Source organism: Mytilus trossulus, chromosome 10 (assembly GCF_036588685.1).
Source record: "Mytilus trossulus isolate FHL-02 chromosome 10, PNRI_Mtr1.1.1.hap1, whole genome shotgun sequence".
Lineage (NCBI taxonomy): Eukaryota > Metazoa > Mollusca > Bivalvia > Mytilida > Mytilidae > Mytilus > Mytilus trossulus.
In genome coordinates, this window is record NC_086382.1 from 59,815,498 (window position 1) to 59,840,821 (window position 25,324).

At 32.4% G+C, this 25,324-nt stretch overlaps 1 protein-coding gene across 1 annotated transcript; it reads right to left on the reverse strand.

Moving 5' to 3' along the window:
• Window positions 1-946: 946 nt before the first annotated feature.
• On the reverse strand, window positions 947-19,048 carry LOC134688050 (uncharacterized). The gene is made up of 14 exons (XM_063548517.1): window positions 18,929-19,048; window positions 18,354-18,430; window positions 13,323-13,438; window positions 10,539-10,628; window positions 9,394-9,534; window positions 8,637-8,746; window positions 7,641-7,741; window positions 5,653-5,747; window positions 5,049-5,161; window positions 4,432-4,556; window positions 3,822-3,908; window positions 2,628-2,800; window positions 1,617-1,712; window positions 947-955 (listed from the first exon to the last, which is right to left on the reverse strand). The coding sequence occupies exons 4-14, from the start codon at window positions 10,575-10,577 to the stop codon at window positions 947-949; spliced, it is 1,089 nt and encodes a 362-aa protein (XP_063404587.1). The 5' UTR covers window positions 10,578-10,628; window positions 13,323-13,438; window positions 18,354-18,430; window positions 18,929-19,048.
• Window positions 19,049-25,324: the final 6,276 nt, after the last annotated feature.

Genomic DNA, 25,324 nt, shown 5'->3' on the forward strand with positions numbered 1-25,324 from the left:
TTTCTCAAAGTCTACAATGTTTACGGAACATTCGTTAATGTGACGTGACATGGTATACCGATACAATTAGTTATCAAATGTAGGCTTATAATTTGATATATTTATGATGATTTTATTGATACGCAAGACGCGCGTTTCGTCTAAATAACACTCATCTGTAACGCTCAGATAGTTAAAAAAGCCAAACAAGTTTAAAATTAAAGAGTATTGAAGACAATGTCAGATACAGCTAGGGTAATATTTGCCTAGGATACGAAAATCCTTAGCATACCGAATAATGTATACTTTTGCAAACAGTAAATCAATATAAATGACCATATAATTGATATTCATGTCAACACCGAAGTGCTGACTACTGGGCTGGTGATACTCTCGGGGCCAAAACGTCCACCAGCAGTGCCATCGGTAGAGTTGTGTAAATAGATAAAAAAAAAAAAAGGTACAGGCTTATAATTTGATACACCAAACGTGCGTTTCGACTACGTTACTCATCAATGAAGATCAATCAAAATACTAGGAAAGCCAAACAAGTATATAGTTGAAGAACATTGAGGACCGAAATAACCCAAAAGTTGTTCCAAATATGGCTAAGATAAAATATGCCTGGGATAAGAAAATCACAAGTATTTCGAATAATAAAATATGAAAAGCTTTCAAATAGTCAAGTAGAAAATGAAATTGTGTTATACTTTTCGTGTACAATAAAATAACATCAATTGACAGTTATAGTCGTAAAAAGAATTTAATAATAATTTGAAATCAATCAGGATGCTTCTGTATTTGTAAGTATAAGTTACTTCCAAAAGTTATAAATTATCTATAAAATTATACATAAGATCGAAAAGTTACATTGCATTTCTATATCAACATTCAAAATTTGATAATTCCTTTAAAAATTTAGAATGTTGTTATAAAGTCTTGCGATCTAAGAATGTCCCCTATTATTTTAACCAAACTGAAACCATGTTAATTAAACATTTTTGAAAAACTTATCAAAAATATGTTTAGTATGATTAACGAGTGCACTACAATGTGTGAAATAGAGGCGGGAATAAGTCGAAGACAAACTAATCACCCCATGGCAAAAATGAATAACGACAAAGTGTCCAACAACAGCTTACAAAACACAACACCGACCACGCCAAAACCGGGATGTTCCCATGCTCTGGAAGGGTAAGAAAAGTGTGCTCAAACTGTGACACCGTTCCATTTACGCATATGGTATATACGTTAATACGTGTTATCTGGTGAATAGGATGCATACAAAAGCGGATTGGTAATTGACTCTTTACTAACACTAGGAAACCATACACTATGCAAACCCTAAGTCATGTAAGTTTTTTCTTACTCTCAAACTTGACCGAATGTGATTTTGAATTGAAATAATTCTTTAGGACAAAAGATCTGCAATACTGTTGTATTTAGAAGCAACACACGTACAGACATTTTGAAATGAAAAAAGCAAAATACACTTTTAAAAAAATAAAAGTAAACTGTATCCTTTTGATATTTCATCAGGAAACACCTTTTGAGTCAAAGATTAAAACGTTGATTTTGCACAATTTGCATTGTGAAAAAATAGTTAGACCTTGTAAATTAATACAACTTTAACTTACCGCAGCCCAGTCACGACCAGTCATCATTCCTCCACAATCACTTGCCTCTAGACACATTTTAGATATATGATTATATTCAAATAAATGATCATTTTCCTGCCAAAAAAATCATAAAATGTAAAAACATAATAAGAAATAAAAGAATTCGTCAAATAAGTAGCAGTTTTGACCAACTGTCATTATTAGTTGTTATTCGCTGCAGTAGGCCCTGCTAACCAAATTATATCCACTGTTTTATTCTATCTTATTGTCCCTTTAACATGTTTTACTCCACACCCTTGTGTAGCTGTTCCGTTTCTTTTATCTATATGTACCGCGCTTTGTATACTGTTGTTGTCTTTGTTTTGTACGATTAGGTATAGTGTAGACGGTTAGTATAGTATGGTGTACAGTTCAATGGTTTTTTGGTTATTGCTGCTAATGGAAATAATAATATCACATTTAACATACATTGCTCGTAGGTTTAAAACCGAAATAGCTACTATAGATTATCTAATGACTTTTATCCCTTTGAATTACAAAATATATGTAAACTTGTCGACTTGGGACAGTAGTGAGAGGGTTAGCGCTATAAAACCAGGTTTAATCCACTATCTTTTACAATTGAAAATGCCTGTACCAAGTCGGGAATATGACAGTTCTTGTCCATTAGTTTTTGATGCGTGTTTTTATTTGAACTTGCCATTTGATTATGGACTTTCCGAATTGATTTTCCACTAAGTTCAGTATTTTTGTGATTTTACTTTTTATATAGATATTGGCATGTTGCATAGATGCTTTTATTCATGTTAGAGACTAATGGTAACCTCGAAATATTCTTTTATGCCTGGTGATTTCTGTTTCATTAATGTAAGAAAAGCTACATTTGTTTTCTTTTGATTATTAACAAAACATGCCTACGATGTATACATTGTGAAACTTGTGAAAAAACGGGCTTCAAAATGTGCACTCTTGAAGCTTTTTGTTTTTTAAATACTGCTGTATGTTGCGATTAACATATAATTGACATACTCGCCAATGTATTCCTGTATATGAACCTCTGTATAAAATGTTATGGTGAATATGGTTTCCAACACCTCCACAATAAATTCCATCACTCCCGACATATCCGACCCGTCCGAAATTTTGTATGACATTATCGGACACTTCATTTCTTGATGGGGTTAATGTTTTTCGATCACCACCTATCAAAAACAAAAATATGTTGAGTTTTTTTTTATCTAATACTCCTTTTTGGTACAAATTATTTTTATCGACATGAGGCATATATAAAATCAATATTCATAGTTATCCCGTCGAAATTTTCGCAATCAATAATCATTGAAAATTTTTTGAAATTCTTAACTGAAGTATAATTATAATTGATTATATTGATGATAGTTATCAAAAGGTACCAGGATTATAATTTAGTACGCCAGACGCGCGTTTCGTCTACATAAGACTCATCAGTGACGCTCATATCAAAATACTTATAAAGCCAAACAAATACAAAGTTGAAGAGCATTGAGGATCCAAAATTCCAAAAAGTTGTGCCAAATACGGCTAAGGTAATCTATGCCTGGGATAAGAAAATCCTTAGTTTTTCAAAAAATTCAAAGTTTTGTATACAGGAAATTTATAAAAATTACCACATTATTGATATTCATGTCAACATCGAAGTGTTAACTACTGGGCTGGTGATACCCTCGAGGACGAAACGTCCACCAGCAGTGGCATCGACCCAGTGGTTTAAATAGTTATCAAAAGGTACCAGGATTATAATTTAGTACGCCAGACGCGCGTTTCGTCTACATAAGACTCATCAGTGACGCTCATATCAAAATACTTATAAAGCCAAACAATTACAAAGTTGAAGAGCATTAAGGATCCAAAATTCCAAAAAGTTGTGCCAAATACGGCTAAGGTAATCTAATATGCCTGGGATAAGAAAATCCTTAGTTTTTAAAAAAGTTCAAAGTTTTGTATACAGGAAATTTATAAAAATGACCACATTATTGATATTCATGTCAACACCGAAGTGTTGACTACTGGGCTGGTGATACCCTCGGGGACCTATTTGATTTGTCAATTTCTAATTGTCTGTTGTCATTTGATGTCATCAATTTCTCATTATTTGATGTCATTTGTTGACGTGCTTAGTGTTTTTCTTGTCAAAGTAGATATGCTATATACTGATCATCTGAACGAACTGGTAAAAAATCCAACCTAAAATAGAAATTCCCCCATCAGTATTCCGAATGTAGCACTGATTGATTTTAATATTGCTTCCTCTTGTGTTTATTCCGTATGAACCTGAAACAAAATTATACTGTTAATATAAAATAAAGCTATGCTGTGAACATTTGTTTAATTGATCAAGATAGGTATGGTACTTTGTAGGCATTCTTAGATTGCAAAACTTTATATGAACATAGATATCAGATAGTGTCACAATTTATAAAAGTATCAAGGTACGGTCTTCAACACGGAGCCTTGACTCACATCGAATTGCAAGCTTAAAAGAGCCCTAAAATTCATTAGTGTAAAACAATTCAAACGGGATAAACAACGGTCTAATCTATACAAAACAAACGAGAGATACTTATGAACAAACATCAACAAACGACAACCACCAAACATCAGGTTTCCATAACTAACGTTTTTTAGTAACAGTAAGCCTCACGAGTATATAAAAAATATTCATTTTTTCAAATTTAATAATATGACTCTAATTTAAAATAAAATAAAATAAGTGCGTCACTTGTGGATTAATGTATAAATAGAAATAATAAGAATAAAAAATTAATTAAATCGATAATGGGCCGTATAAACTTACCTGTGTTCTGAATTTGTAGTTTCGACAGAGTTATTTTGCTGACTAGAGAGGCAAGTATACCATACTGTCGACATGCTTCGATTGAAAACCCTTCAAGGACAACATTTGCAGAAGAACTTGAAATTCTGTAATTTAAACAATGCCTTTTCAGTACACTAAGTAAATTAGATGTTCAAAATAATGTGGCAAACAATTTTACGATAAGAAAAATGTATTTATATTTGTGTGTCTCTTTAATATTGGTGATACTACACCAGTAGTTTGTCCACTGATGACCAACTTTTTTAAACTGATTTATATCTAAGTATAATCGCTTGCGTAGCATAAGAACTAAAGAAATATGATAATTTACTCCTGAGTATCTTAGTATGCGTTATAATTCAAAGTTTGCATACTATATGTTTCGCAATACCACAGACACCTGATTTGATGTCAAAATTACACAAATAACAGGTTGAACTATGAGCTGGTTCCCTATTATGATACCACTGCTATAAGTTAACGGTATTCAGGGAGTTTTTGAGTGATAAATTTTTAGTCTTTGGGAAAGGTGCGTCCAAAATGTTATGATAACGAAATGGGGTTATACATGTCAAAATGCGACGTAAATAACTTACTCTAGACATGTAGGTACAATAGAAACATAAATCTTGTCAGTGTCTTTGTAAGGCACACTGTTACTCGGCCAGACATATAAAATACCACGCTCTCTATCTACATAGTATTCACCCTGCAAGTTAAGGAGTGCATAAAACAGAAGGGAAAAAAACAACATATGTTACGCCTTAAAATATAGCTGAACATCTACAATAACCATATTTACGTGTTCATGCACGTTCATGGTCTCTAATATTATACAAAAGGTTTTCGTTAAGAATCACTTTGAATGAATAACTGACTTCATGTTCAAATTGCAGTTTAATTCCAGTTTAGTTATTCTTGTCGTGAGTATTTCAGAACAACCGTATTGTTTCACATTTTAAAATTAACCGATCAATAATTTGATTAATCATCAAGAACTGTTCTAATCGTTGCATTGCACTGAGAGTATATATATATATGTATATATGAAAGGTTTTTTTTTCAAGTTGTTTTCCACTCGCTTCTATATTTGTAATGCATTTATAGACTTTTTCTTTTTGTCGCTATATGTGTCAGCAATTGAAATAGTTTTAGACAAAGATGCACTACCCTTCTAATTAAAAAATAAATGGTACTCACGGGCTCATCAAGTTCGGACATCACATTAACAAATCTAAAGTAGCCACCTTGTTTCGAATTCCCACCCTTTGATAGGGCTGATGCATCATAGTATCCTAAAAATAAATAATATTTGCATATTAAACAATGGACACAGATAAATTCATGACAAAATTGTGTTTTGGTGATGGTGATGTGTTTGTAGATCTTTATATACTGGACATTCTTGTTGCTACAATTATCTCTATCTATAATGAACTTGGCCCAGTAATAACAGTTGAAAATATTTTCTTTAAAAATTTACAAAAATTTATGAAAATTGTTGAAAATTTATCAAAAAGGGCAATAACTCCTTATAGGGTTAATTGAAATTTTGGTCATGTTGACTTATTTGTAGATCTTATTTTATTGAACATTCCTGCTGTTTACAGTTTATCTCTATCTATAACATTCAAGTTAATAACCAAAATTTCCTTAAAATTACTTATTTGGGGGCAGCAACCCAACAACTGGTTGGGCCAGGTGAGATAAAAAGCAAAATTAAAATACATACGAGTACACCACGTGAAAAAGTCAGTTAGACAAGTCAATTCAAATAAGTTGGATGGATACTACACTCAGCAGTTTTAGAAATGTCAGTAATTCATTCTGTTTGAAGTCATTGAAACATATCAGGAATAATACAATTGCAGATACGAAAATATTTCCTCTAACTCCGTGAAATCACCTAGTTTTATAAACCATCTTTTTAAGCAAACTATAAAATGTTATTCTTGATTGAATATAAAAGTTTAAAAAAACAAAAGTTTTGGAAAGAACGTATGGAAAAGAACGTTCTGAAATTGTCTTTTGATTGAGTTAAGCCATTTCAATTGAAATTTTATAGTTTGTCATTCTATGTTGTGATGCTACACTATTGGTTCAGGTAAGGATGAAGGATATTGCAATGTACAAATCAAAACGTTTTAAACCCGCTGCATTTATTTTCAACTGTCCTAAGTAAGGAACCCGATGTTCAGTGTTGTTGATGACAGTAAACATTTGCTGAGAAAGTTGTTTCGATATAAAAAAAAAACACATACTAAAAAGACGAGGTCCAATTTGTCAGCCGTCATCACGTAAAATCGACAAATCAAAGAATTCAACTTTATATACAACTAATATAGTACAAAGGTGTAGATTAAAAATTACATCACTCCAGGTCCTTTTGTTTTCCACGTAATTAATATTGCCAATAATTAAGAAGTTCCGGGTCGAGTCCGATACCGATACCAATAGTATATAGTCACCTGTTACCTATTACCTTATCTGTACGTTCCGCATCTGACAGGCGCACCACCAAACGGTGTATTCAGGATTAATATGCTATATACACGGGTCATAATCACAGGGTTGACACTACTAAATTGTCAAATTGTTACCTATTGTAGTATTTTAATCAGTAAGACTTTCTAAGAGGTTAACAATACGAATACTAAAAATCTGGACTAAAAATAAGGCGTATAGGTACAGTTTTCAATTTGTCAGCGGGTATGACGTTAAACAGCGAATTAAAGAATTCAACTTTATTTATAACTAATATAGAACAAATCTGTTGATTAAAAAATACTCCATTCCAGGCCCTTTTGTCACGTTTCTAAATAATTAATATTACCAATAATTGATAAGTTCCAGTTCGACGGGTTCAAACAGAAAGATTTGAAAGCAGAGAAAACTGTGTATCTTAAAATCGGCATGACTTTATCAGATGACAATACTATTACTAAAATAAGGCTTTCGCATAGTTATATACTTTAATTCAGTCACGGACCCGCGATATCACGGGTGTGCTCTAGTGTATACATAAATATCAGTCATGCAAATTACTAATGTTCACTCTGGTATTGTTAAGGTTTCCTTCTTTAACCAAATGAAACAATCATGACAGTTTCTCTTTGAATGTGCGCTTTAATATAGACTTGTGAATGCGTCTGGTTTTGAAAATGTTGATTATTATGGATACCGTATACCTTTCTTTAGTCCGTATAATGGTGGTTTGGACAGTGTTATATTTTTATTTTTTGGATCAAGGTGTTGTACTTTGTAAGCTCGATCTGACCAACTCCAATACCTAAAACACACATCCTTTTGTCATAACTATGTTATATAATATGTATTGTCTTCTTATATATATATTATTTGTTGAGTGTGTGAACACGAATAGTATTTGTATGCATTTACCAAGTTGCTTACATCCAAATAGTCACATTTAATAGACTCTTCCACATCACATCTTTTATAGTTAAGATCTTTGTTGCTATTTTTGTTTTGTTTTCTTTATAATGTTTTCACGGTATTGTTTGTCTTTTTCCAGGGTAACTTTAATTTGCTGTTTTCTTCGATTCGAGTTTTTTTCTCTGTATATTTTGTCTTTGTATACTCAGAAAATGATGAAATACATGTAATAATATCAGAGTCAAATCGTGTATGCTGCTACTCATAAAATATATCTGTAGTTTACAAATATTTCTTAACATTTCAAATGGTTTCCTATGTACTGTATATAGTATAATATATAGTTTCTTGTGTACAATTTGGAAATTAGTATGGCGTTCATTATCACTGAACTAGCATGTATTTGTTTAGGGGCCAGCTGAAGGACGCCTCCGGTGCGGGAATTTCTTGCTACATTGAAGACCTGTTGGTGACCTTCTGTTGTTTTTAATATGTTCGGGTTGTTGTCTCTGTAACACATTCCCCATTTCCATTCTCAATTTTATTGCAATTCGTCGTCAAAATCACAATTTGTAAATTTGTATGTTTGATCGTAATCTTTAAATTGGCTTTAAATCAATTAAAGAGTTAGTTCACAAATTTTAAATGTGATTCTACAATTATGTAGAGTATAAGATTCTATTTAAATTATGGTAACATCATCAAAATGGTATAGAATGTTACACTTCGCAATTTATTATTGATTGCATAGCTAACTCTATTATAGTATACGAATTAAAACATTTAAATACCAGAAGCCATGAGCCCAAAGGTCATTTTCATGGTGCCACTGTTTAGGTTGGTCCGAATCATATGTGAAGGATTTCTTGTCACTATAAGTTGTGTTGATGTTGATATACCCCTAGATCAAAATATAATCTTATAGCTTTAATCACTCAGAAGTGTATTAATGTATAGATTTTTTAAATGAAACCACAAGTTGTATGCTTGCACGTGACTTATTTTAGATATTGTTTAGAACTGGTATGTTTTGCACAAAAAATCATCTTCTGTAAAGAATTAAGGAGATTCTAGAAAAAGAAAGAGATTGAAACTCCATGTTTAAACAATCACCTACCACTAGTTTCTAACATTACAAATTATTTTAATACAATAAGTCCTATCTGAAAAATGAAGGACACAGGTGACAATTTTTTTTTCTACAGTGTCTTTTTTTCTCTTCAGAAATCGACATTTTCATTCCAATGTCATGGTTTTTTATTTTTTTTTAAACTTGTATTAACGAATTTTCTATCTGTTTTAAGTGTTAATGATTCCAAGGGGTCGGAAAAATTAACAATTTGCACGACCGGGCAGCAACAATCAAGGTCCGTGAAAGATCAAGTAATGTAATCTATATACAAATTTGTAATATTCTTTTCGTTTACAATAATTATTCAGTCGCGATTCCTCATAAAAAACTTTTTATATTTTTGATAAAATTGAGAATGAAAATGGGGAATGTGTCAAACATCATAAGGTCAACATCAAATACATACTAAAACTTACTTTATTAGGATATCTAGCTAGTATTAATGGTTTGCCGTTCTCAAATACTTCTAATGCGGCTAGTCGTTTTATGTAATATCCATAATCTGTTAAAGTACCAAGATTTGTAACGCCGACATCAGACAATCGTACTTGTAGTACCTAAACAGTTACCATTTGAAAAAATAAACATTAATGAATATGACTAATGTAGGTAGGAAATTAAACAAGCAAGAAAGTGTATCTAACTGAATCCCGATGGTGCAAAGGAGTCAAAATTAAAATTTCTACAATTTGTACATAGGCAGTGGCAGTCCAAATAATCATGACGTCTTGAAGAATGATGAAAATGCATAACATAATCATTATTACATCAGTCTTTCTATTCGGCGTTTAAACTGCACGTGCACTTGGTCGATAGATTTTTTTAAAGATGATAAAATCGAAACAACATGGTTTGAAATGCCAACTAATAGAAAGAGAAGGAGATCACTTTAACCTAACGGCACAGCTACATTTAATCAATGGAAATCTCAGAGGACAATATGCAGTCTTCAATAAAAGACAGGGTTCAATATGTTGTGTCAGGCTGTAAATCGTCCCTAGTCAAAAGAAGTAAATATAAATGTTTAAACAGTATCTACTATTAATATTCAATAATCAAAGGAAATAAAACCAATAAGATATAATAAACAACTTTTGATGAAGTTCCTGAAACATTTTAAGTTTAGCAGTTTAAGATTCAATTCATTCGTCATTCAACTAAAACGTTTAATCCCGCTGCAAATGTTTGCACCTGTCCTAAGTCAGGAATCTGATGTACAGTAGTTGTCGTTTGTTTATGTAATATATACGTGTTTCTCGTTTCTCGTTTTGTTTATATAGATTAGACCGTTGGTTTTCCCGTTTGAATGGTTTTACACTAGTAATTTTGGGGCCCTTTATAGCTTGTTGTTCGGTGTGAGCCAAGGCTCCGTGTTGAAGGCCGTACTTTAACCTATAATGGTTTAATTTTTAAATTGTTATTTGGATGGAGAGTTGTCTCATTGGCACTCACACCACATCTTCCTATATCTATATAAAACCAATATTCAAATATAACAGTATAAAAACTTTCATTAAAAACATATTTAGTTCACGTATTTTGTTAATCATTTGTAAGTTACTTTATTCCTGGACGTAGAAGGTAATCTTTGTAAAGGCATGGACTCTGTAACTCTTTTAAACGCCGACGACAGTATCCGTTTTCCTCCGGTCTGAAGAGTAATCATTATACAAGTATAAATTTTAAAAACTTAATAATGATAATAATAATTTTAAAAGACCATTTCCTGCAATAGATTTATAATAATGATGTAATATATCGATATATTTTAGCAATACGACTAGGCTGGACTACACGTATGTGTGGACTTTAATTATGTAGTATGTTTTAGTAGAGGTAACCGGTGAGATCACGAATCACGTACGAATCACGAACGTATCACCTAATTTGCCGTATGACACGAAGTGGGATCATTAATTTCAAGTAAGGATGCCTAACTGTTCATGAGTATCTCGCTTTGATTATAAGTGCATTTTGTATTGATTGATACGCGTACTGCCTGTTTTATTCTTTTTATTTTGTATGTCGTCGTCAGTCACGGAGCATTTTCTGGTGGGAATAGAGAGGGGTTATATTTTTTAGAACAAAATATTTTGATTCTGATTTTGGTAAAAAAATAATCCTGGCCAGCACCTAGAGTATGAAACGACCGTTTGATTTGTAAGGGGGGGCTGAAATAAAAAGGCAGGACAGACCATAAGGAAATCATAAAAAGATAAAAAGATAGGCTCTCTTACTTTTCATTATTGCAATTAAACTTGAACCTTTAAAAATAAGTAACAACTTTCGTTGAATGCAGTACCAAACTCTCCCAAACCACGCATCTCGCGTTGAAATTGTGACCAAAACATGAGTTAAGGGTCCGATCATTTAACTTGCATGGAAAAGGGGGGGGGGGTATTCTTTTAAATAAATAACTTGATTCCAAATTCTTAGAGACTGAACGAATAAAGAATGGCTAGAAATGGCAGAGACAAAAATAATTTCTGACGAGAAAATTGAACATGTCCTTCCTTGAACATGCCCTTCTCCCCGGTGCTTTGCTTTTGCGCCAATTGGCATTTCATTTGCGCCAAAAAAATCCTTCATTTGCGCCACAAACAATATTTCATTTGTGCCAAAAATAGTGTTATTATACGGTAAAATGATACATGGGTAATAAATAATCTTGCGTGTAGCAGTTGATTTTTTTTCTAAAATAAATAATCTGACTGGTCAAATCTGCCCGACCGGTCCCCACAGAATCAAATGATTGCCTCCTTATAACATCCTCAAAGATAGATGATCGACACCCGCTTTAACTGCGATATAAAATAATATATAGAAAAAAGACGGGGGGAATGGGGGTTGGGTATCTACATGTAACTGATTTATTTTTTATTATTGGTTGCAAATTTCTTGAAATGGACAGTGTCCCCTAGAGTCCCTTGAGACATTTGAGATTAACATGAAAAGGTGGCGCGGGGGAGGGGGAGGGGGTTCTTTTGGAAATAATATATTTTATTTTGATTTCTTAGGAAGAAAAAAATCTTATCTTTGATAATTACCACCAAAAAATAGTGTTAATTTTTTTTTTTAAATTGTAGCGCCGCATATTATTTTTTTCATGTTAAATGGTCGGTTCCTACTAGTTAAAATGTTTATTTTTGAACAAATATATATTCAATATCTTCTATATGTTTTTCTTTCAAACACATGCACCGTAATCAATTAATAGATTGTCCCCATGATTAAATCATGCTATCATTCCACGTGGCTATTAAAAGTGTAGAAGGTGACCACCACAGGTATACATTAATACGTACTGTTTCGTTTTGATCCGTACATAGGTACTTCCGGTATATAAGTTACAAATACATAGTCTTATACATCCATCCTTATACTTGAAAGCTCGTATTAAATCGTTGTTTTCTAATAAAGGGAACTTTGTGAGGTGTCAAGGGGTATTTAAGTCGATTATTCGATTTTAATAAACTTTACCCAATATGAAAATCACTGCTCCTAATACGTTCGTTCGTCATTATTCGTCGGTTCGTGATCTCACCGGTTACCTCTAGTATGACGTCCATTATCACTGAACTACATGTAGTACACATAACATGTTTGTTAAAGGGCAAGCTTAATCACGCCTCCGGATTTGGGATTTTTTTCGCTGTATTGAATACCCATTGGTGACCTTTGGTTGTTTGCTGCTCTTTTGTCGGGTTGTTGTCTCTTGTTATTCTCAATTATATTTTTTGCGAACCAAATGAAACTTTTCCACAGATCCATCTCTTATCGGTCAATCTATTTGAACTTTTTGTCAGTTCTAATGGCCCATTCAATAAATACAACAGCTATTGTTCTCTGTTTATGTTATTCACTGGTAACCTTAAATTCTTTTAAGAGAAATATATCTTTTGATGAAAAAACATGTTTTACACTATAAAACAGCATGTAATTTTGTAGTTATTCAATATCAATAGCAAAGTTAAATCTGTTCAATATAAACAGAAGAAAGAATTTACTGCATCAATGTATAAACCCGTTATTTAATAAAATGATATCACTAGGTGTCGCTATTGTAAAAGGAATTGCATTCCCTGCAGGAGCATTTGAGTTCATCGACCTTTTCGGTAGGGTTTGTGTTACTCAATCTTTGTTTTTTTGGTGTAGTGTTTTTTTTAATATATTTTGTTAGTTCTTCCCTTACTTTTTGGCCATGATAGTGTCTGATAAATTGGCCTGATGATTTTATTATCCGTAGTTATCATCTTCCTCTATTTAAGGAATAAGTTGTCGAGAGGATAAATATTACACGTCAGAAAACATATAAGGTATTTGGTTGATATATTATGTTACTTACAATATGGACATCTTGATCCTGAGAGGCTCTAATTGTAAGTCGTCTTGGCCCTGTGTGTTTAATCTTTAAAGTTGACTGCAACTCATAATAACCTGATCTTAGCTCAATGATAACATCTGTAATAAACGTATGTATGTGCTACTAGTATATATATATGAACGTAATAACAAGGACAATTTTCTAAGAACAAGTAATCACATTGGCATTTGATAATTTTTCTAAGTGATGACTTACACTTTACCAATATGTTAATGAGCTGTTGATTGTATTACAGTCAAATTTGTATATAAGGAAACACAGACAGGAAACGCAAGCTCTATGATGAAATACCAATTTCTGCGAAATATACTTAATGTACAGGTGCTGCTAAAATGCTGCTATAGTGCGGTGACTGAAGGTAGATTTTTTGGATTTTAATCTCCCCACCGAACACACACCTATATAATATATCATTGGAAAGAGGAAATCGTGTACTATAATAATATGCCTGTCGTCAGGACTTTGTATGGTCACAATTTTTTTAAATTGAGGTCAAAGGTTATATGTGAAAATCTGTGAAAATTTAAGAGGTTTCAATTTTGACATTTTTTTCTATTTCTAAACTCTACATAAATACAAACGATACTGTTTTGGCTCTATTAATGTTTGTTATTATACATAAACCTTAATCATTAAGATTTATTTTATCAAAAAATCCTAAAACGACGTTTTATAAACAAAACTTCAAAAATTAAGTTTTCAACCTATAAAATGATTAGAGCACCTGAACCTTTTGAAAAATTTCAATTTCAGGTAAAAATCAAGTGTCATGCAGGACAATACTTTAAAATTATTTTTTAAACTATCATATTGGGTGAGGTATCAAATCAAAGTAATAGAACACTACAGTCAAATATGACCTCAAACTGAATTGCGGATACTTCAGGTTTTATCATAGACTATTCGTTGCTTTTGGGTTTTTTTCACAAGTATTACAGCTTCCATGTAGTATTATCTTTTGTTGCGTATTTTACTCTGTTTAATATCTATTACATTATAAGTTTTGTACCTATATCCCCCCTTTTTTCCTTGCAACGTATTTCAAAAGTATTCCATATAAAAAAAGAAGATGTGATATGATTGCAAATGAGGCAACCAACACTCCAAATGAGACATGAATTACCACGGGTTTCAACAATGAGTAAAATTTATACTGCGTAGTCTTCAATTCACGAAATGAATATTGTACAACCAACGAAAAATCTCTCGACCTGATTAATGTACAAAATGAATCCGAAACAAAAAAATATAGTATATAGAAACATACGACAAACACTGCATTACCGTCTCGTGACTTGAAATAGACACAAACAGAATGTGGCGGGGTTTGACTTTTTTAAGGGCACGCCAACACTCCCCAAACCCGGGGGCTGGGACCATGTGTATCAATCCAACAAGCTCTATACCTAATCAACCGTTATCTCCATCATCTTCATTTTCACCAACCGTCACAAGACATGTTTTTAATATTTCTATACATTTCACTCATGGCCACAGGTATGCACATGAAAGGTTCTGCTCAAAGCAATACGTTATTTTGAGTTTTTCTTTACAAGTACAGACAAGGTATTGTAGGAAGTCCGAAGACATTTGTTCCCAAAGAAATACCAGCTTTAAACCATCCCTTTCAATTCATCCAAGATTTTACAGAGATCTTAAATGGGGTTATATACATTTTCATGGATCTACAATATGTCGATACCTGTAACTTGGCATTGCACACGGTCATATTCTTCTCTGGCTGTTTATGACGTCTTTACACTAAATCCATTGTATGTTGGATTAGTACGGATTGAGTGATTAGTCTTAGAGGCATGTTTTTTTAATTAGTTGTTAGTGGCTTTGAACTAGCTGTCAGATAACTTCGAGTACTCTCAGATCTGTTCATTGTGTCTTTTTTTGTCGGGATATATAAGTACCCTGCCACGTCCACTTGTATTTTTTGTCTATCTGATGAGTTAAGCCTTTTTCAACTGACTTTTATAGTTCGTTCTTATGTTGAACTGTTATACTAAGTAGTACTGTCCAAGGTTAGGGGGAGGGTTGGGATCCCGCTAAGATGTTTTACCCCGCCACATTATTTATGTATTTGCCTGTCCCAAGTCAGGAGCCTGTATTCAGTGGTTGTCGTTTGTTTATGTGTGACATATTTGTTTTTCGTTCATTTTTAACATAAATGAGGCCGTTAATTTTCTCGTTTGAATTGTTTTACATTGTCTTATCGGGGCCTTTTATAGCTGACTATGCGGTATGGGCTTTGCTCATTGTTGAAGGCCGAACGGTGATCTATAGTTGTTAATGTGTGTGTCATTTTGGCCTTTTGTGGATAGTTGTCTCATTGGCAATCATACCACATTTTCTTTTTTATATTAGGATGTCATCTGTCATCCATAATATGCTTGTATGCAAAGATGATGGGGAAACATTATGCATGAGACGTACACACTATCTTGATTTCGCTCAATTTCATGGTTGGCAACACATTAGATAGCGTCGCACTCTAATTTAAGAAGCATAAAATCCATTGGCATTCAATATTTCAACAAGGTGTTTCGAACCAAACTCATGGTACATTTGTTAAGCCAATCCGAAATGAAAAGGAGTAAAATAAATTGGCCACACAAACGGTTGACGCAACTACGCAATTTCTTTGATGCCATTTCCTGAGAATAGTCTTGGCTATGCAGTTTCATCGAGTTACCATAAAATGAATTGCAATAAATACGAAGGCATTGACTGAATTGAAGTAGAAAGAGACAATTCTTCCGAAGTTGGGTATACTTCTGTAGAGTTTGTAGAGATGTCTTTTCTATTGTAAACTTGCAGCGGAATGACATATCTGTCCGTTATTTGTGTCTATTACATTTGACATTAAAATTTTAAGTTCAGTTTTCAATTGACTAGCAGCTGATATGGCATCTCAAATAGTTATTCTGCTACAAAATATTGTTATATTTGCATTGAACTTGTTGAAGTTGTTTGACAACTGTATTTCTATAGAAATCAATGAGTTTAGACTGTATTTTACAAGTAAAATATTTTAAATTAGAATCAGCTGGAAGAATAGATCTACTACTAAGTAGTATATTTATCTAGTAACGGTGTCATGAGGAATGACCATTACATCGTTGTCAATTGCCAAAATAAAATTAATAAAAGCAGTATCGTGATCATAGATATCTGCTTTTTTTTCGTTTTTAGCAAATAATTTTTAATGCAACCAAAATGACAGAGTGCTTGAAGTTTAAAAGATGGACGGGAAACTATTTAAACTTTAACTTTAACTTTAACTGACACCGTTAAAACATTCTTAATACGCTCATCTGATTCAAACTTGAGTAGTTTTTGATCTTTCTAAAATGTTTTCTTGCAAAAAAATATACAAGCGCTCTAGTTGAACGTCTGCATTCTAGAACGCGTACACATACCCGAAACTGAGGGACAACAGTCCGATAATTGTATGTCGTCATTACATATCAGATTAGAAGCTTCCTCGCTCTAAAAGGGGGAACAAATATGTTTACTTGTGTAACTTTTGTAGCATAATCAATGATAAACAGCCTGCACGGACTTCTGTAAATTTCGCATGAAACATCTTGATGTTCACCTGATCTAATCTTTTATTCAATGCAGGTACAAAAATCGACTTTCCTATACAGGTAAATTGACTCAAAATTTCAGTCCATTTTTTCTTTTCTTTGCATAATGAGCACTGCATAAAATTTAACAAATTTTGTCTTTTCTTTTGACTTAATGGAGCAAGTTGCAACTGACTTGACATATCACGGAATATTTACTGAAACTATCCGTCAATTATTTTGATTTTACAATTAGACTTTTCTGACAAAGTAAATTTAATGTTTTATAACAAAAAAATCATAGAATATAAACAAATACAAACAAAGAATGTAGCATAAATCAGTGCAAATATGTGTATATAATAGCAAAAAAGGTAGTAATATCATATCAGTTGAGAGCAAATTATTGACTAATACACAAAATGTGACGGAAGGCAAGTGATTAAGTTCCGTGTTGAAATTGAAGTTTTTTATTCCATTCTTTTTCGATTGATTTCTTAAGGGTTTTTTCATATTTTGGTTCCGAAATTTTTATCACTGAGTATTTTTGTGAAATACTAATTGCTAAAATTATTATGGGATAATTTTTATTACTACTATAAAGAAGAAACTAAAGTTTGTGTCTGAATTTGCAATTGAAATTCCCTCAATTTTTAACAGTCTAAACTTCGCAAATTTTATAGATTATAAGAAAACGAAATACTAAATAGAATATTTCGATATATGAAAATAGCTTCAGGAAAAACTGTTTCAGTTAAATGTAAGCAAACATACACAATTTTTCATTTTGAAAAAGGGGGGTTGAAACTCTCCAATGTACTACTAGTCATTAAAACGACTATTTAGAAAAATGTGACCGTACGATATTCTGACGACAGGGCAAAAACTAAAGAAGACATATTTGTCTTTAAGTTAAGACCATTTTTAGCCGTGTGTTATTTGGGGAGATTAAACTAGCGATCTAGACGACTTTTTACACTTCTGTCACCGCACTTAAAATTGGAAAGCTGAAATCGTATTTTGAAGTGTTAAAACTAGTTGGAGATACAAATGTATATTGATGGGTAGAGAAAGTGATATATATTTGTTAGTTCAAATTCATTTTATGCATTTACATCATTTTTCTTTTCTTTTATTCGTATATATATTAGTATTTTTAAGATCCAGTTTACGTAGACAACGATCGGACTTGATTTTTAATATGTATGAAAAAATGCATATACATGTACTACGTAATCAGATAATTGGAAAGCTTGAAAATAAGTATATACTACCATCATACCATGTCATTCAGTGATTATGTTGTCAACATACGTTTTTCGTGTAATATACTTTTAGTGAGTCTATTGAAAGCAAGATAGGCATAAATTCGTCAGATGGAACTCAACACAACTAAACTTATTTATCAAGTTACCTTTATTCTTTGTCCCAGGTTCAACGATTTGTAAAAGTGCCTTCTCAATCGTACGTAAAGGACTAAAAATATCACGTCTAGAATATAAAAAAATGTAAAAACAATTAAATCTATAATCACTTGCAACACAGAGAAAAAAATAAATACACCTTAAAATTATACAACAGATGGCGTTAAAAAAACATGGCGCTTATATTCGAAACTCAGAAATTGACCCTACATGACAAAGTGATAAGAACGTTTCGTTTTGATACTACCCAAACCTTTACTAAAAAAAATACTCTTCAAAATTCATTAGATTTTTTCAGGAGCCACTAATAATGTTTCGATTAAGCCAAATCATTGGATCAATTCACAATAGTCCCTGTTTGTTATGTCCAATGAGAGTTTGCGATAAAATCAATGAGGATGAGACAGAAACCCAACTACAAAGAGTTATCGAGACGGCAATGGCAAGCTTGTCTTCATTAAAAGACTGGTTTCCTTAGATCCATATGTCAGTTTAAAATTGACCCCTACTAGTCCATAAAAGTGCATAATTTAAAACTGTCTAGGCTACAAATTGAATATCTTACCCTCTATTGCTGTCAGATCCGTTAGGACTTACGAATATATGAACTGTTGTCAAGTCATCTAAAAGAAAACAATTTACAAATGCAATGGAAGAGATATGTAAAAACAACTGTCTTATTATATCCGTGACTTTGTACTAGTCAGGTATAAGCTAATGTTGTTGTAAATAGATAAGACAATAAGGTCATCAATGTCTTACATAGAATTGAGAATGGAAATGGCGAATGTGTTAAAGAGACAAAACCCCGACCAAAGGAGGGAGAACAGCCGAATGCCAACAATGGGTCTTCCATACAGCTGGAAAAACCCGCACCCGGAGGTCGGTTTTAGCTCGCTCCTAAAACAAAATGTATATTAGTTCATGTATGAACAAATGTATGCTACTGAGAACAAAGCATAGAACAAGTTTTCAGGAATAGCCTTACCTCCGGGTGCGGGAATTTCTCGTTACATTGAAGACCTGTTGGTGACCTTCTGCTGTTGTTTTTCTATGGTCGGGTTGTTAACTCTTTTGATACATTCTCCATTTTCATTCTCAATTTTATTTATCAGTTATGTTCATACCTTACATTTAGAATTTTGATACATCAACTATTCATCACAATCGACATAAAAGAGTAGTTAATAGAAATATTGTGTATATATTAAGTCAAAGACAATCTACATGTGAGGGTATAAAGATCCTAGTGTTTCGAAAATTTTTAACTTTCGGTATAGTTTAATTTTAATACCTTAATGATGGCGTTTCCGTTTATACGAAGGCCGCCTTTGAGACGTTGAATACTCTTATGCTTCAGGTTAAATCAAGTGTGTGTAGGCATATTATGTTAATGCATGCATTCATACATTCTAATAACTTAATACAGTAATAAAACGTAAATTTCAAATTGATGAAATAGAAATATCTTTCTTATCAATCGTTACTAAGGTGAGAAAGATAAATAATAATTTGTCAATGTTGTCCATATTTTGTCAAGAGTTATCTTTCGTACCTTTAGATTAAAGTATGTTTAATTCCATTTCTCCCCCAAATTGATCTATGCGGGGAAAAAAATACAGAAATTTGCTTACAAGTTAGTTTTCACCTAGTCCATTCAAATATGTAATAAAAAAAATGTACTTTGATGTGCTCATTTTATGGATATATTGTGTAGAAACTTTAGAAATTTTCTCAAAACTTCGGTTTCTTGGACATTTCTATCCTTTCGACAGACACATCTTACTTCTTTATGCATATGCCTTTTAGATAAGTTTTGGCCATATTTGTCTGATAATAATTCATTTGAAATAACTCATTTTATCAAACTTTTTTGTTTCATGATTTAATATACCGGCATGTTTTGTTGTATATTTATCGAATTAAAATAAAGTGGATAATTTGTTCATTTAATTTTACCTCCCCTGTAATTGTATCGTATGTCATTTTAATTAGAGCATCGTTTCGTTGTTAACTTTATGACATGCACCGTTACATAAGTGACTTTATCTTAATGTGTTCAGTAGTTTAGTGTACATGAAAATTATGAAATATATTGCTACATTTAGTCATTAAACACAACGTATCAAAATTTGAAGATAAGGGTAGAATTATTGTATTTCTGTCGCTGTTTGAAAGAGTTAAAAATAAAAAATATAATCTCTAAACTGTATGCGTGGATATAAGTTATTCAACAAAATATATACATTGTTTCTGCATTCGGTATTTGATATAGCATCGAATACCTCGAGTTTATTACTAATTTCGTATAATAATAATTATTATCCTATGCAAATGTTTAATTTCTAAATTTAACCAAATATTAAAACGATAATCTATCCGCTGGACATTTTCATCCACTTTGCAAGTCTCAAATTAGCCTGAGAAAGTTTGCGTGACTTGAAATGTAATTGTTATTATAATAAAACTGTTCTGTTTGTTCATTTAGTTTTACAGGTCACTAACTACTTTCTTCTTAAATTGGAAGGTCATACGAAAGCGTTCAGTAATGAAATTGTTAATATAATTGATGTTCAAAGATCAGGCGTAATAAATTCGTCAGAATTTGTGTTTAGTGAAACATATTGATTTTTTAAATACCTTTGCCAAGCATGAAAACTTAAAGGTCTTTCAAGAATCCATAAAACAAGTAATAAGCATCTCTCGCATACGATAGTTTCAAAACCGATTCAGTTTTCATATGCAAAAGACTATAAAAAGAACCCATTAAATTGTATATGCCTGAATTCAAAAAGAAGTTTTATGTGGCATGTATAATCAAAAACTGACCACTGGACAAAGGAGACAGATGCGTGTCCGGGTCATCAACAGTGCAGCAATTATGGCTTCCTGTTTGTTTTGTCTGGGCAGAGGTCTAATTAGATGCAAGGATCAAGCAGACGATGCACATCTGTCTCGTGACCAGTTGTCTTCTGCAATGTCCATCGGTAATTACAAGGAACTTTTCAATCATAAATAATGACTTGAAAGAATTTATGTTGACACGCGTCCACTGTAAAAACTTTCTTGACAGTAATGATTTTTTTCAAAGAAAACTTTACTTAAATACGCCCCTCTTAAGAAAATGCATATTTCTTTCTGACATATCGTTTATACTGAGTAATTGTCTTCTATACGTCTGTATGCTAATTTTTATCATTTTAAAAAAAATATATTATTGGGCTTGTGTTCAACATCTGTTAAGTTTTGTCAAAGATATTTATACTGTTTATAATTATGATATAGCAAAACTGAAATTTAAGCTTCTAAGTGTCTATGAATATTTAAGCAGAAATTTTCGAAAAATTTACTCTTTTTTTCGTCTTAATATTTGATTTTAAAACATATCCTTCTTCTGTGTACTTTGCGTTAACCAGAAACATGTTCAAATGTGGTATTATGCTCGCTCCTATAAGGCAGTTTATGGCTTTAAAATTAACATGCCGAAATTGCATCTTTTGACATTGAGTCATTATATAACTTTTAATGCCATCAAGATGTTCATGTATGCCATAGCTGATCTTCTGCTTGAAAACAAAATAGAGATTCAACTGCATTTCGTCCTGATATATTTGTTTAAACAATTCATATATTTGTATGTTTTGCTTCACTCATTTTGATATTATTGTAAAGTTTGATACATTTTAAACCCTATTCTTGTATTCTTGAATAAAACTTAGATTTCAAGATTTATTAGGAAAACAGGAATAGAACTTATTATAAACAACATTATTTTTTTGACAACTTTGAAGTAAAATGTTATGAATACATGTAAGTCATGTTTGATACGTTTTCATGCATATAGCTTAATTCTTCTATTAAATATATGATTTTGAACCGGATTTTCAAAAGAAAGATCTGGCTTTTTAATGGAGTACGTGAGAAGCAGCGGAGGAGAGAAGGGGTCGACCGGGCTGTCGGCTGTCAACACTTTTAGCGAGCAATAACTTGTGAATCATTCAATCGGTGCTGTTTAAATTTAAAACGTTTTTACTGGCAATTAAATCGAGGTGACGCTTTCCAATCCTCCCATTCAAAAGTTACGGTCCTTGCATTGATATTAAAAAAAATAAACCAAGAAAAAACCCCACTTTAATTGAAAATAAGCAGATGTGGTATGAATTTATTTCGTTTCCGAGAATTAACTAATATATAAATCAATTAATGCTGTTTAAATCATTCAATATGGTTTTACTGATGACAAAGTGAAAGTAAAGTTCGAAATGAACGATTTCCATTTCTTCAGTTAGGAGTTATGGTCCCTGGTGGATAGGGATGTTTTTGTGTAATTACTTTTGATCTGTTAAACCAAAGTTTTTTTTTTACATTTTGACAACTGGAAGCAGAATTATAGTGACGAGTATTTATTAGTTATGGTCTTTGATTGATAGGAAAGAAGGGCACAACATGCATGAAGTCAGAAAGTGCCTTGAAGATATAGAAACTAGAGTTTTTGTCAAGTAGACCGTTACTTTATTGATGCGATTGCATAGACCAAATGTGACCACTTTCAAAAGTACTTGATGAAAGTGATTCCCGAAAGAAGTGAATTGCGATTGTTCATTATCGTTTGAGCGTTTGATCATTCCTTTAATTTCAAAAGATGGTTTAGGTCAGCTTTTATTAATTCACTCTTATTTTAGTTAATATACAGTTAACAACTAAAGATTGTTGAAAGTATGCATAATCATTATGGAACATAACGGTTGTTAAAAAGAGGCTCCTTACTAAAGGCCGACGCAAACATGCGACAGGGTTAAACATATTTAGTGAGATCTTAACCGTCCTCATATACCTCTAGCCAATGTAAAATACACAAACGTTCAGCTATTCGCACAGTAACACTCAGTTGAAAAGAAGTCCGATTCCAATGTCAGAATAGGTAACGAAATAAACTACGCAAAACAACAGGAGTACCAACAGTTAGTGACATACCAGCTCCAGACCTCAATCAAAATGATTAAAAGATTATGTCTTCATCTTTGCTGAGAGTTATAAATATACACACGGAAAAAAGTATTGCAACACCTTGATTTTTTAAAACTTGAAAAATCAGCCTCTTATTTTGGATGGAATATGATAAAATATTTGTAAAATAATAATGTTAACGTAGTTAATGAACAAAAAATGTATGAAAACAAATGTGTTATCTAACCAAAATTTTTATAACAAAATGAAGTGGTTTTTGTACAACAAAATGCATTTTACAACTTTTACTGTAGTCGAACTTTCTATATCAGACATTTCAAAATTAATCTTTTAAAAGATGATTGTTCACATCATGGTTGATCATTATACGCCACGATAACCAGTAGCGATGAGCCGATCTCGAACAGTTCTTGTTTAAAGGCTCCTGTATGGTCACCACTCTTTTTTTAGGATTGCATTGTTTGCAATTGGTTTCCTTCTGACCAACCTTCGTTATGCTTGGTTTTCCCAGGCAGAGGTTATAGGGGGTCTTTTTGATCTCGGAAGGTCTTTGACATCGTTCGTTGTATGATTTTTATTTTCAAAACGACTTACAGTGAAATGGTGATGACCAACAATTCGTGCAGTTGTCACAGCGACATACCTGCTTCTCTCATGCTAATTATCTGTCATCTTGCTGCAGTTATGAGTTGTGGATAACCAATTACAAGGTGTCAATCACATAACTTTATAAACTTGGTTATTTAAAGTGTTGAAAACAATGAGGATAAAAACATCTGTTTATTGTTCAGTAGCTGCATGGCCTTTTTTCTAAATGCTGAGTTACAGATCAAGTTGAAGTTTTTATTTGTTTCGTTGCATTAATTTTTTTCAAAATTAAGGGTTTACAACTTTGAAAAATGTTGAAAATCACAGTTATACAGACTTTTTTTCAGCATTTTGAGCTGAGTTTTGTTAACAGTTAATTTATAATTATGGACATATCAATGTGAGACTACCATCATGTTTGTGTCCATGTTATTAAAATTGCAGATTTTCAACTTTTTGAGACGGGGCCATTCGTGTCGCTTTGATTCAACATGTTTTAATTTGAATTTCAATTTGGTGTTGCAATACTTTTTTCCATGTGTACATAAGAAACAATCCGGTTATATGATACAAATCCTGTATTAATGCGTTGTGACCATGATCTGACAGCACCAGACTCAAGCTGGCAGCCACTTTTAAGCGGCCAGGTCAACATCCTGTTTTAATAATGACCACATCAAGCAATGCATTTTACGCTTCCGAATGATTGAATGTGGGTATAATTTTGACCAAACCCGATGAGTTAGAAGAAATTTTCACAACAGAAAGTAAAAAAGAGCGTTGTCAGCTCATTGAAAGAAATGCATGGACAAAGATGGTATACCAAACAATGGCATGTTTTTTTAATTGCATATGTTGGGGATTCATATTGATATACTTAACTTGAATTTGAAAATATGAGTGAATGGTTCCATTCATTTTGTCTCCAAAACGACAAAAGGCAACATAATATTTCAATCGTAATTTACTTCTTCCAGTTCTTGTTTTAATCCAACATTGTTAAGATTAGTCAAGAACCCACCTTTTCTACTGTACAGTATATACATTTATTTTCATGATGATCAATTTTCGTGGATATATGATCTCTCTGCTTTTTAGCAGTCTGCATATAAGCCTTTACAAATTGCGCTATTTAGCAATTAAATTGGTGGTGCATCTTTGACCCATGAAATCCACGAAAATTGGTCCACCACGAATCAAATGAATTAAGTGTATTATTTGCCATAAGCTTTAATGGCGAATGCCATTGAAGGTGAGCTCTGGAAATTAACCTTTAGTGTCAAATATATTTTGTTTTCTACGTCCACCTAAGAACCTAAACGTTACCTTTGTTTTGCACCAGATGCACATTTCAACAATCGATGCTCGTAGCCAACACATTTGAAAATCCAAAGCTTATCAAAAG

What these genes read in the sequence shown, in the direction of transcription:
- LOC134688050 (XM_063548517.1), bottom strand. Translation starts at nt 10,577, where the DNA reads ATGCCTTTACAAAGATTACCTTCTACGTCCAGGAATAAA. An exon ending in ATTGTACCTACATGTCTAGA is followed by an intron (nt 4,557 to 5,048) that starts GTAAGTTATTTA and finishes TTTAAATTACAG; the next exon opens with AATTTCAAGTTCTTCTGCAA. An exon ending in TGGGGGAATTTCTATTTTAG is followed by an intron (nt 2,801 to 3,821) that starts GTTGGATTTTTT and finishes TGTTTTTGATAG; the next exon opens with GTGGTGATCGAAAAACATTA.